Consider the following 14,958-nt stretch of genomic DNA (forward strand, 5'->3'; position numbering starts at 1 on the left):
TCGTATGGTATTAAAAAAAAAAATTAATATTCAACAAACGCAAATAACTTTAATTTTTAATAAAAATCAAATAATAAAATTGATAATTAAAATTGAAAGTGCCATTAATATTCTTACTTCAAGGAGAGCTTGTTCTACTTTTTTCTCCGAAACTGATGCTCGTTTAAATAAATGCTAAAACGTGTCATAGATTAATTTATTACAAATTATTCAAAACTAATTATTAGTTCTAACGATTCCAATCTTCTTTCAATAATTTTTTGCTCTCTAAGAAATAAAACGAGGATATTAAACCACTCTTTCGTTGCATTTATTCGTAAAAAAAATATATCTATAAGCTAAACGGGCCAAGATATTCGAAATATGGTATTACCAATAGATGGTCGCCAAATATCGTCCCGAATTCCCTCCCTGATCTCCTATTTCCCTTTATGGAGGCGTTTCATTAAGGACCGAAATTTTCTCGGAACATATCGAATTCTTTGGCAAGGTAAACGATCGTTGAATATCTATGTATATTGCTCGATCTCGCTGCGAATTACGATTAATAAAGAATCAAAGATTACAACTACTTTGCATGCAACGATCTCTTTATTTTATCTATCGTGTCGCGGAGATTAGACCTTGTTCGACCAATTTTATCCGGATAACGAAGGAGTTTGATTAACCTTTTTGCCATAATTTTCTGACAAGTAATCTCATGATACGATTATTAAAATCGAGGTCTCCTTGTATCGATCTCTGTTGAAGGATAAATTTTAATGTTTCGATGTAGATAGTTAAAAATCAAATGATATAATTATACCGGCATGTGTCTTGAAGTGATTTGATATTTAAATAACATTCATGTTCCGGATCAATGATCGTTAATTAGATGAATTTATTTGGTATAGCGTATATGGTTTAGCAATTAAATTTATTATATTTGATTCGCTGTAATATTATTATTCAATATAATTAGAATAGTTTGAAAATTCAAAGTAAAAATGCAAAAATCTTTTTAAAATTCGAAACAAGGAAATTCGTAAATTAGCATCATATTGTTAAATTGTTTACTTTTTCTTATATTCTTATCAAAAAAAAAATCGCTTTATATTCATTATACTCCACACGCTTATAATATTTCACGTAAAATTATTGTCGATTTTGATAACGCACAACTTATTAATCGAATTTATGCAAAATCAAATTTTTATTAATTTTTATTATTAAAGAAAAGAAAAATAGAATTTACATAGAAACTTGCTTCATTCTTTTTCTGTACTACACTTTGGATATTTTGTGCTTTTTTTATATATATTCTGCAAATTTTTGCACATTCAAATTTTGCATAAATGCATAAATATATCCATAATCTTTTCAAGAACAAAATATAACCGTAATGGACTGTTGTATACTTGATCTCTAGTCTCTTATAAGCATTATCATCCATTATCTGCTTCCTTTTCTCACCTAGACACTTAAGAATCATAAATTTCCCTGCCATTTTTACCTCTTTCCATTTTGTACGTATTCTTCGTATTAATAAATCCATAAATATATTACAAAAAAAAAAAAAAAATGTCTCGATTCATAGCAGAATAGAAAGACTTTTTAAAATGTAGACTTTTTAGAACTATCTCTTCCATTCAACCGGAAGCCACCTGACACCGCTGCTCATTAGTTTCCTGATTCTTGAACGAATAATATTTTCGTGCCTCGAGAAACGTATTATTCTCGTGCGATTTTATCCGTTAGATACTTTTATATATATAACTGATCTCTTGTCGTTTGCTGAGAATTTAATCCCTCGACTTTTCGGTTTCCAATGACGATGGATCATTTATTATTTGTGACCTCGTTACATCGGGGAATATGGATCTCTTAACGACGATTAAAAATCGACAAGCGATAATTAGGCGACTGATGGATGGGCTCGATGAATGATGTAAAGTTTAATAACAATGGCGAGTTAAAGATGATTGCGCGAAATCTACGTTAGAAACGGAAAGTTTATTTTGGAAATTTCGAAGTCGATGTATATATAAACATATTTCGAGTTTCAACCTATTTCCATGCTCGATCATAATAGTAAATAGTCTTTTGCGACGTATCTATATGAAGTGTTCGATTATATACGTAGTAATTTAAGAATAGGAGAAGAGATCACTTTGACTTTTCGCTATTAATTTTTGTAGAAAATATTGTATTAATTTTATTGTTATATTTTCTGACTGATTAAAATCGATTTAAACTTTAAGGAGTATTATATTTTAAAATTGATTGAAGAATAAAAATAGAAGAGTAATTAATGGTACAAAAATTTGAATATTAATTTAAAATTTTTTTTTCAATTTATCATTCTCCTATTGTACGAATTCTTCAGTTATGCGAAGATTTCGAAAGTATTGAAAGTAAAATGGCGAATGGAATTGCGTGCAAGGAATAGTAGTAATTTCGAAGTTGGATATCGATTGCGTTCATACTTCAAACGTTTGCAACAGAAATAGGTAGTATTGGAATAATAAACTGACATTGCCCCATTTATTGCGAATTTATCTATCGTAATGATTCTAGGAGAAACGAATGTACAACGATTGGTTTGTCAACCGTGTCCACATTTTTCTTTCAATTGCCAACGTTATTATTACGTTGCAAGGTGACGGTAACCAAATGTAACATTATTGGAATGAGTTCAGGGATATCGTTGAAAGTAGCGCAAATTCTTGAACGTTTGAAAATTTTCAATCAATAACAAAATCAATATGGGCTTGGCATACCTGGCATCTAATTATTATGCAGCAATGACAATCGGTTGATTGATAAGCTACTGCGTTCGAATAATATCGCGCTTTGCAAATATTAATTTTTGATGATAAGAGTTACAATGATTAATCGTAAAGATGCAATTATTATAAAAAAATTTTGATTCGTTAATTTAAATGTTAAATCTATACATAAGAAAATTAATTTTTGAAATTCTTGTTGAAGAACTTATAAAGAAATTGAGAATATCTTTTTAAGAAGAAAATAAATTTATTTTGATTATTCATGAAGAAATTTGAACTAGATATATAATTTGAAATATCTAGATTAAGAAAAATGAAATTTAGAAAATTAGAGGCAAGTTCTTTTTATTATTTTATTTTTAGAAAAAAATTGAATATCTTTCTTGTTCTATCTTGATATCTATATTGCTTAATTAAAATGTTAATATTGGTTCAACTTTATACAAAAATACCTTATTTTAAATATTTTTCGAAGTTTATTAAGATCTGATAAGTTGGCGGATAGTCGATTAAAACATGAGTTATTAAAAACTTTCTACCGTGTATACGTGATACGAAAACGCAAAGAAGAACGAAAGTTTCGAATTTCTGGCCGCGAGTGAAACTCAACTCGACGTGATCCATATTGAAGAATTAAGTGGACTGGAAGCGGTATAAAGTTGAAATTTTGTTCATGAAAATCCAATGATTCTTTAGATAAACTTCTCATCGAGACTGCTCGGTAAAACATTTTCATTAAAATACTTTAAAGTGAAATTGTATATATATATTTTCCTTTCATTCGATTCGTATAACGAAGAAACGTATCTAAAAGTTTTTACTTGTATTTTTGTTCAATATAAATGTATATTTATTTGATATAAATTCTAATTGAAACGAATGAGCTATGCAATTAATTCTTTTGAATTTAGATGTTTAGTTATTTGTTTCGATATTTTTAGATTGTAATTTTTAAAATTATTTTTATTGAAACAAATGTTTCTTATTATTGATCAAGCTTGATAATCTACATTTCAATAAATTTTATGCCTGAGAATAAATAATTTTTTTATTCCAATAAAAATGAATTTTATCAAAATTATAAATTGTAAAAATAAAAAATTCGAAATTCATCATTTTGAAATTTTGGTATATATATATGTATCTATAATAAATTGGAATAAAATGATTCAAATTATATAATGTTTTATAAATATTCATAAAAATATCCATCTTTTGGTTTCACATTTTCCTTAATGTTTGTATGAGTCAATAGATAGTGCAAGTATTTGAATAAAGAATCCTTTAAAATCCCTTGAAAGGAGAGATGATACAATCGCAAAGAATATCATATACAGAGAATCGGAGCTATTTTCTTTCTGCTCATTTTCTTTCTAGACTATGCTAGCAGCAGAAAATGCCCTTATGTTAATTTCAAGAATGCCTGAAGTATGTAATACCTTTGATGTGAAAATTTTAAATGTTTACATTCTCCCTACTTGATATTCCTTTTCCTTACTCGTTTATATTTTTTATTACTTGTTTTCAGCTCCACGAACCGCAATACAATATCTATTAACTTGGTGGATTTTTTTAAACAAAAATGCAATCATAAATATTTTAAAACGTCATAAATATAATTATAATATTCATATAATTTTATCATTTTTAAACGATTTATAGGATGATGAGTGTCTCAAAAAAAAAAAAATTAAAATTAGAAAAATAAAAAAGTACATCTATTTCAATCTTCAATTTATAGTTCAATTATATCTTAATATTTAATCCTTAAAAAATAATAAGCTCGAAGAAAAATAGAAAATTTGGCTTTCATCCAAGGAATTATCTTAAAAATACTAGAAAATGAGAAAAACAATGAATTAACAAAATCTCGCAACGTCCGTTCATTCTATAAATTCCTTTTAATTACCTTTTAATTACAAAATTAATATACCGAACAAAACTTCGAATACAAGGAATACAAGTTTTTCCTTCCATTAATCTTTTCTTCCGACAAATTTAAAAAATTCACCAATTAAGAGCACTATCCATCGCAACAACGGGGATCCTTTAACATCCCCTTTATCAAAGAAAAAAAAAAACAAAGCTTTCCTCCTCTCAGAAGCAACCACCTCTTCCCCATTCGAAAGGAAATTCAACCCGAAAAACCGAAAATCCTGCTATCCATCCCAATCCCTTAGTCGACCCATCCCACCAAACCGCCATGTATAACCAAACCAACCCAAACCGACCAACTTCATCAACGACTTATACAGCCAATCTATCTCCTCTACCCAAAGCATCTCGTAGCCGCTTACTCGTAGCCGTTTCCACCCGCCAGCTGTTCCCCTTTCCACCCCCTCCCACGGTGGTTTATTCCCCCTCCCCCCGCGAACCTTTATCCATCTATCCGTCCATATCCCCCCCTCCAGACATTTTTTTCTTCCTCGACCGTTGGCGGCCGTCATCTGGAAAGGGCAGCGGCGAAGGGTGGGCCCCGAGAGGGAGGAGAGGCTGTGGACCTTCGCAGCAGCCAGATGAACGAGACAGACGTAGGTGGGGTGTAGGTTGTCCGAGCAATCGGCGGGATAGTCCGGAGCCGCGATTTGGCAACGATCCACGTCGGCTCTCACGAGCTGGACCGTAGCCAACTTTTCCTCGGTCGGATAGGGATTTCGGTTCGATGTGCGGCGACAATATTCTACGTTTATACGAGAACCATGCTCTCCTCTCTCTCTTTCTCTCTCTCTTTTTTCGTCTCTCTATCTCTCTGTGTAGTCGCGACGTGTCCAACGGTTTCGGTTCGATCCTGCGGGTCGACAGTGCGCGGAACGCGGCCATTGTGTTCCTCACTCGAGGCTGCTGCCGGTTCATTTCGTCGCTGCTCCATAAGCAAGTCGACTTATCGAGTGACGAAGTATATAAGCGTGCGCGTGCGCGCATAGAAAATCGCTGAAAACGTGGCAATGAATGCCTAGAATGGAGGAGAGACGGGGAGAGACGGGGAGAGACGGGGAGAGACATGATGATTTCTCGAGCGTGGTCGTGAAACTGATGGAGAAAAAGAAAGAGGGCAGCACGCATGTCGAAATGATGCGAGTTTGACGAGTTTTTTTTTAACTCTGTGGGGATTTGTTCATTTTTGAATCTTGTGACGAATCTTTGATTTAAAAATTTGATTTTTTTCCCGCGAATTACTCGGATTTTTTTTACGATCTTGTTTCTATGTTTCATTCGATATCTTTATGGTAAAGTAGATAGATTCTTGTTTTTGAATGTATTTGACAATGAATTACTTTTCATATCGTTTCTTTCTTTCTTTTTTTTTATTATTTATTGAAAAACGTTCATAATTTTCGCATTTGAATATTTGTAAAAAGTTTTTGTTATATTTTCTTTAATGTAACTCTTCATGGAGATCATCGGTGAATATTTTTTATTTTTTGAGATTTGTCGAATGATATTTCGATTATATAATAATAATCTTTTTATTTTATGTATTTTAAAAATTGATGTAGTTCTCATATGGAAAAGATACTTTCACTCTTTTCATTGAATGTTATAAGCCTTTTTTATCACGATAATTGAATGTAATTAAAAATAAAATATTAAAAAAGCGCATAAACGATATTTGGGAATAAATCAAATATATTTTTGACGAAGTTCGGTTTATAATAAAATGAGCAATATTTCATTAGAGGAATTTCAATGCACGAAAGCTTAATTATTTAATAATTGGAAATTAAAATGTACGTTTGTGTTACATGTTGCAATTGTATTTGACAGCGTATTTTTATACAATATTATTGACGTTCGTGGAGAACTCGTTAAAAGAGAAATAAAACAGGTATCAATGTATCGGACATCTAGTGCTCCTATTGTTCCATGTTTTTTGACATTTTTTGATCAGCATCGGAATAAACTTTTTCACTAGCTGTGTAATCAGTTCCATTTCCATTGAAATACTATTCAAAAAAGATACTCAAAAATATTTAAAAAAGGAAATAAAAAATTGAAAATATTAAAAATTTCGTTAAATTTCATTTTCCTCTTTTGTACTTTCAAATAAATAGTTAATTAATATAGTTGAAAATCCAATTTTATTTTGCATAAATGACAAAAAAATCCGTATTATTTTATTACCATATTATATTAACGAGAATCTCGCAAAATATGTAATTATATAATTTGATAATTCACTTTTTTTTATCGCAATGAAAACAAATTTTTTTATCATAAAGAAAACTTTAAAAAATTATTCTTATTATTCCAAATTTTATACGATAATATTGAAATAAAAATTGTCGAACGAAAATATTAAACAATATCTAAATATTTACAAAAACAATATTAAAAAAAAAAACAAATTCAACAAACAATTAACACAATCAACACATTTATAAAATTATATCTCTTCTTTCCCTACAACAATGAAACCATTACAAAACATTCATTAAATCGATTAAAATTCCAGTAAACGAACATTGTGCTCAAAATTAGAAGAAACCCAAAAATTTATGCACAAGAGTGTACCAATAGCGTGTACAACAAACGATCCCACCGTTAAATTGACTCTTGACCTGTTTCGTGGGTGAGATTTTGAAAATTCGTTGATTAAAAACTTTGTTTATGACACGAGATATTCGCACGAGTGGCTATCGAAAATGAAAGCTTTATCCGCTTCGGCTGCCCTTCGCGTGGCGGAAACGTTGCGATACCCACCCTAACCTTTCCGGTAATGCACGGGGGCCAATATCTGACGAGGGCCATTCTATCCGCTTTGTCGATTGACACTGACCATTGTGTGCGCACACTTATGCCGCGTTATATCGATTTCTGTTAAAGAATCTCTTGCATTCATGGGATTTTATACTGTGTGTGAAATTGTATAGTGTTGCTAATATATATGGGTGCAATTCGTGCATTGGCTGCATTCGGATCGAAATGAAAATATATTTGGTGTATTTTGACTCATTTTGCGATGCAAAAAGTTTTAAATTCATTCAATTAGAATTCTTAGTACGAGAATTTTGATATTTATGATTTCATAGAAAATGTTATTAATTACAATTTGATTATTTGATACATTGAAAAGCAAGATTATTACGATTAATTGATTGTTGATTAAGAAGATTATTTGTTCAGTTCTTTTGAAAATTTTATCAATAATTTCTTTATGTTGAATTTTTAAACTTGTATAAGAAAACATTCAAATTTGACGTTGAATGATTCATTACGTTTACAATCTAATATATTGTTACATTATAGTATTATATTGTTATACATACAAATAAATTTAATTGTCTTTGGAATAAAAATTTTCGTTACAACATAATATTTAGAATTGCTAAAATTTTGAATGGCATATTCATAAAAGATACAATATATTATTGGAGAAAAGTTATTTGGCAAAAGTGCGTTGGACGAATGTAATGGAATTTCGTATTTTATTTCAATTAATTTTGCTGTGATAATTTGCGAAATGTGCGGTCGAATATTATCGCAATTAATTTAAGCATTGACACGATAAATCGCGTATTTAATTGTAATGTGTTAGGTAACGTTTTTGATAGATAATTTGAATTTACGATCTACCGACTCCATTAGAAGCTAGTAAGTACTGCTCCCAGTTATTAATGTGCAGTTAATTGCCACACTTTGCCAAAATGCCGGTAATATTAAATGTCGAAAAATCGATTAAAATATACTTATGACCCGTAATATAATACTTTATAATTAATACAATATACAATTTTCATTATTTATCACTTTTATTTATCATGTTCTTTTAATTCTAGCATTTTTTAAAACTTTCTTAATGTTAATCTCTATTAAAATAAAAATTATTTTATTAGAAATTTGTGAAATTTTCTGACAAAACTTTGGATAAACATTCATTCAAACTATTAAAAATGCAATAACCTCTTATTTAAAATTCAAATAATTTCCATTAAAAATTTATTATATTACTAATCACACTGTTTTGAAAATGAAATACTGCATCAAACACTTTCAATATTTACATTTACGAATCCAAATACCTACATATTTATTCTCCACAAGAGAAAGAGAGAGAGAGAGAGAGAATCACGATTCATATCCTTTTTTCCCCTCATTCCAACATTTTCCATCTATTTCATCCCCAATGTATCGATCCCCGAGAGAAATTCTCATTTAAATCGATCGCTTTTTTGCCAAACAATCTCCCCGCACAGCAAACTCTCTTTACAGATACATTCTATTCTCCCTTAACGATAAGAGCAAAACGGAATCAACTCTCTGAAACCACCTCCACCATCACCACCATCACCACTACTACCACCGCCGACCTATCGTCGTAACGAAAATGAGACTTTGGCCGAGCGTAATCGAAGCTGAAGAAAAATCGTTCAATTGTTATTCGCGTGACGCAGCAGAAAGATATTAGGGGTGGCCGAGGAGCCCTATAAAACGCGGGACGAAGGAATGATAATGTAATAAGTGGCGGTGATAAGGAAAACTAGTTTGGCCGCTGTAGGAAATCGGTGGGTCAGCAATGGAAAATCGCTGAGCAGAAACGAAGACGAAGAAAAGAGCGAAAGGGGGTGGAGTAAGGGGGTGGGACGAACATAATGGAAATTGAACCGAATTGGACGCGGTTGGTGGGCCGAGTAAGGAAATCAAATCCATTTGCTCGTCACCTTATCGTTAAGTCATAATTGCGCACCACGATCGTTGTGTACTTCTCTCTTTCTCTCTCTCTCTCTCTCTCTCTTTCTCTCACTCACTCGCTCTCTTTCTTTCTTTTTAAGGGTGGCGTTCGAAACGATCGGCGCGGATAAAACGTGCTCCAGAAGAAGAATTACAGGAGCGCGTCCGTTGATACACAGCCAGATAGAGAGGTTGAGAGAAAGAGAGATCAAGCCGAATGGATTTCTGGTAAGCCCCCGTAAGGAATATCGAAGGCGTCTTATCTTGGAGGATATTTATAACCTAAGGGAGGGAAGCCTGCCTGCTCTCTATTTTCTTTTTCTTCTTTTCGCCAATTTACGTTGCATTTCTCGAAATTACCGGCTGGCAATTACTCAGACGTATTGACGTTGGAATGAAGAATAAACGAGTTGGGATTTTATGAAGTTGGTAAGGGGATTGAGATTTTTCTTGGTTTATGAATCAAGCATCGTTTGAAGAGATTCTCGTGAAAGTTTTTGAACGTTATCGAATAATTGTAACGTTTTAATTTTTTTTTTCTTTTGTATTGAGATGTAAAGATCTTTGTAAAGATTTGATTGTTGAGTATTTTTCTTTTGGACAGATTGTTGAAGAAAATGGAAGAAATAATAAATAAATTTATAAATAACGCAATAAAATTTTTATATTGTTAACCATCTGATTAACTATTGTTTCTTATCATTCTTTATAATTTTATAATTTTCAAATAATTTCTTTTTCGTTCAATGTAATAATTTATAATAAATTTTGAAATAATTTAATCACGTTTTCTTTTTAATTTTTAAAACTATCTATCTGGGGTTGTTATTTATCTTAATAAATATTTTTAATATTGAATAGAGAGAGTTCAGTAAAACTTTGGTTAAAAATATCGAATAAAAGAGCTTTTACAGATTTAACAGATTATATTATACGATGTATTATTTGAAATGCGAAACAGTGAAATTTTCGAGTTAGTCCGTTTTTCTCGTAACGGAGGTGAATAACAGAAACGTAATGAAACTTCTAAAATCAAGTTGCATTATACGTGAATCGTGTACAAGGGATACAAAATTGGAGAGCATGATCCTTGAGAGTTGTTAGACAATTTGGAGCTTGGACTCCAGCCCAATTAGCCTATGCACACATTCGCCTTGCTTTTAGCCAAAATTTGATCTCTATTTAGAGATTACATTGCTAAACCTTTCCAGTTACGAAGATCATTCTTCGTAACTACGTACCCCTGAGGCAGAAATGTTGAATCCTTCTTCAACGAAATTTAATTTTAGGTATTTTACTAATTAACTTCACAATTTTTCTTCTTACGTCGATTGTAATTGTAATATATCTAATTCCATTATTCTCATTTTAAATATATTTCTTTAAATTCAATTCAAGAAAAATACCTCAAATATACGAAACATATGAGTATCTTTTGAAAATAACTTAATTCTAATTATTTCCAATTTTACTATTCCAATACAATTTGAAACCATATCACCACAAACGAAATATTTACTTAAAATTCTATCTTAATCTTGTAAAATTCATTTCACAAGAAATCTAAATCAATTATAAATACTGAAAATATTACAAATTTCAACTTTTCTTAAAAAACTTAAATCAAAATTTCCAAAAATATACTTTCCCACGTCTCTATCAAATAGAGCGATAAAAATAAAAATTCACGGGATAAACGATAAATTTCTCGGTCCAGTTTGTTCGCAAAATTGGCCCAATCCTACTCGATAAGTCTGCAAGGTTAGTGCACCGGGTCAGGCCAACCCCTCTGTCCGGTACACAGGGTCCGGAGAGTGCACTCGACGAGGGTTCTCGGCAAACGTCATAGCGTGGCGAACTTATGGCTGTGTATATATATATATATATTTATATACATACGTGTATATACACACGATATGTGTACATGTGCACAGGCGTACTCACGTATTTCATTGAAATAGAAAGGGTATTCGCCGGGCACGGAACAGTTGAGCCTCGCTTTCAGGAAGCTCGTCCATCTGTCGTTGAACGCATGAGGTCCGCCCTTGTCGTGCTGGCACACTCTACCGACCCGCGAGTACACCGCCTAAAACACAAATGTGCACGAACCTTTCGAACAATCCTTCGATATTTCCCTGCCCTTTGACGGGACCGTCTTTGCTCCTCCAACCTGCGTACGAGCTATTATGCTCGGTTACTTTGTGAGGTTGGAGAGAGGGGGAGAGAGGAGTGGGGTTAAGGGTGAAAGACTTGGCGCGTGAAAATTTGAGGATGCGAGGAGAATGGATTGGGAAAATAGGTTGTGGATTGTGTGGTAGAATGATGTATTGCATTTTTGTTGATTATTTAAAAGCGACGATTATTTATTGATATTTTGTTGGTTTGAAGATTATATGATTATGTATTGATGGGATAGGTATTTTGTTTGTGAGATAATTTATTTAAGAAATCTTGAAGTGTTTAAGAGAATTTTTTTAAGTTCTATTGATGAATTTGAAATTCTTTTTTAAAACTTTTATTAATGTTTTAATACTAGGAAATCTTTAAAGCAATGACCAAAATATTATCGTTATTTTCTAATACAAATAAAAATAATTTAAATTTCATAAAAGTGGAAAAATATTTAAAATAAATAACGAAGAGGATTCAATAAAATTCTTATTGTAAAATATTTTTTCAAGATAAATATATAATATAATATACTTCTAATCAAACCTTACCTTGCCACAATTCATGTACTCGACAGCTGTTTCTCGATAAAAGAAAAAGACATAATCTTCGTATGCAAACGAACTGACGAAGTTCGGACCTGAAATAACAAAATTTGAATCTGTTACAAAAAAATCACTTCCCTAATTTAAATTCTCTGCTATTTATTCATCTCCATAAAGTATTAAATTGTTTCAAACTTCTTTTCTTTTGATTCCTTTTTCTTTTTTTTTTTTTTTATTAATATCAGAACATATTGATTCAATTTCTTTCCTCACAAAATTTCAATAATATTAACAAGTTTTAACAAGTTAATTAAATAATCAATTACGATAATTTTTCATAAACGAAATCGAATTTTCTTTGAACGTCATTAATTAAATATTTTACGAATAAATCATTTTGAAGGGATACAAAAGTTTCAGCATACACTCCAACAATGAGAATCCAATCCATCTCCATCGTTAATCTAAAAAGGATAAGAATAAAAATTCTAGAAAAACGAGAGAGATCTGGAGATAGGAAAAAAAAAAAAAAGAAAAAAAATTGAAAAGAAACTTTTTGAGACAACCTTATAATACTTTCCTCCAACATTTCTCCTTCTACTATTTCTAATTATATCTCTCGTTCGATTTCCACGTATTTTACGACGCAAACGAAATTATCCGTTCGTTTCGGGGCTATAGATGGATCTTCCAATAACTTGGTAATTTCGAAAGAGCGGCCAGTATGATAAATTGCCAACGGGAGGATCGCCTACACCCCCGTTGAAATTGCGATCGATCAAAAATTCCGCAAGCATTAAACGGATTATGCAATTTATACAAAAAACCCGCGTCAGCCGATAACTCGTGATCAGCCGATAAATAATATTTGGAAATTTACCAGGAGAAAGAATAGGAGGATAAACGTTGATAAAAAAAAAAAAAAAAAAAAAAAAAAAAAAATACAGGAAAAAAAGGAGAAAGATGCAAATGCAAAAGTAAAGCGTGTAATTTATGCAAAATCTTCTTATATTTATGTTAGTATCGTCCATTATACACGAGGTGTAAAACAAATAAAATAAGCGATAATTTTTCACGTGCGACGATGTCGTAAAATTTTATACGGATGTGATGGCACGATAGAGAGATTCGAATGTGGCGTGGAAATTGTTGTATGTACATACGTTTTCGATCGGTTTTCCAAACATAGCCGTTAAAACGTCGATTAAATAAATATCGAATATTTCAATTCACCGAACGGCAATTTGGGTATAAATAGCTGGTGGAAAAATCATTTTCTAGCATTGAAAATCAATATTATGGTTACGCGCTCTCTATCAATATTTTAGAGTCAAATGGATTGCTGCTCCGTACATCTGGATTGTGGTTATTTTGACTCGTTCATTAATTGAACGACAAAGTTACGATCGTTTAATATTTTTAATAATTTGCATGACCGGAATCGTGGTAATAATTTAGAGTTTGGCTAATCAATTGTTAAAAAAAAGAAGAAAAAAATTTGAATCAATTAAACCGTGTAGAATTACATTAAACTAAATCAAAGAATAAATGATTAATATTCAAAAGTGAAAAAAATAAATATCTCAAATTCTTCCCCATCATCCCCCACCCATCCTTTCAAAAATATTTCAGACTTCTCCTATGATTGCACATATCGTGATCCAAAATCGTACGTAATAATTCTCAAATTCTCTTCTACAACCCTTTCCACAACCCTCTTCCCAACCACCTCCAGCTCGACGAACAAATCGAATCCGCGGCTAATTGAAATTTAGAAACGCGGTAAAATCCCTGCGCACGATAAAATTCCACCGTTGTACGCGTCTCGTGCACGAATATTCTAATGCAATTTGCGCGAGTTCCATTACCGTTCAGCTGGTTCAAATCCGAGCGCTCGGTGCGGATCTTGTCCCTGTGAATCAGCGGCTCGCCACCAGAGAAATCGGCCACCGTCGCCGCGTACAGCTGCCCCTCTGAAACATGCATAAAACGTGTCCCTGTCAGTCGTAGTCAAATCCACCCCCTCACACCCCTTCCCAACCCCCGCCCCCGCCGGCATTTTACACCGGTTAAACGAGCGCTGGGTGAGCTACAGCTGAAACGAAATCCGCTAAAGGCGCCTTCCACTTCATTTTCAACGTGGCGCTCCGTTCGTGGCCGGAAATCGTTCGCGAAACGAGCCACCACCCTGCTCGCGGCTGTGCCTAATCACCGTTGCATTGTCTCTGCCCACGGTTCAACGATCGCAACACCCGGCTTTGGAACGGGGATTATAGCTGTGCGCTCGAAAGCGGAGGAATTGGCGCTGGCTTCGAGCCTGGCAATTAAAGAGTACCGAAATTCACCTGGGACTCGTGTACTCACAATTAGTATTCATTTTCGCTGTTGGGATTAGAGGGAGGAGGGGTAGGAGACGTGTAATCCAAGATACGGGTGTCGGTCTGCGCGGATCGAACCTCTGTTCGATTGGGATGATTAGGATGAGGATGGACGGGGATGAATTTGCGATGTTGGATGGGGATGGAGGTTGGGTTTAAGTATAAAAAATGTTGGTAAGTGTATTCGGTTTAGATATGGTAGAGTAAATAATAGGGTCTTGAATTTTTCACTTCTATTGTAAGCAATTGTACTTTCAATTATTTCAACGAAGCAAACAAAGACATCTTTTTAAATACAAAATTCTAACTTTAAAGGTTATAAATATTGGTTGATAACAAGTGGTGTGCAACAACTGTATTAAAAAATATATAGTTCCATTTAAAGAAGCAATATTTACGAGTATAAATATTTTATTCTTCTATATATAA

The 14,958-nt window shown here is 32.5% G+C and overlaps 1 protein-coding gene across 1 annotated transcript in view; it reads right to left on the reverse strand.

The window, feature by feature from the left end:
• LOC122712740 (semaphorin-1A-like) overlaps positions 1-14,119 on the reverse strand; it is a 41,595-nt gene extending 27,476 nt beyond the window's left edge. Inside the window, exons 1-3 of the mRNA XM_043932588.1 lie at positions 14,020-14,119; positions 12,158-12,246; positions 11,382-11,523 (exon numbers count right to left, since the gene is read on the reverse strand). Of these exons, the coding sequence (XP_043788523.1) occupies positions 11,382-11,523; positions 12,158-12,172 (157 nt within the window). The 5' untranslated portion in view covers positions 12,173-12,246; positions 14,020-14,119. The remainder of the gene's footprint in view (positions 1-11,381; positions 11,524-12,157; positions 12,247-14,019) is intronic.
• Between the last annotated feature and the right edge of the window lie 839 nt (positions 14,120-14,958).

The sequence above is a fragment of the Apis laboriosa genome, unplaced genomic scaffold, assembly GCF_014066325.1.
Source record: "Apis laboriosa isolate Shangri-la unplaced genomic scaffold, ASM1406632v1 scaffold20_cov151, whole genome shotgun sequence".
Lineage (NCBI taxonomy): Eukaryota > Metazoa > Arthropoda > Insecta > Hymenoptera > Apidae > Apis > Apis laboriosa.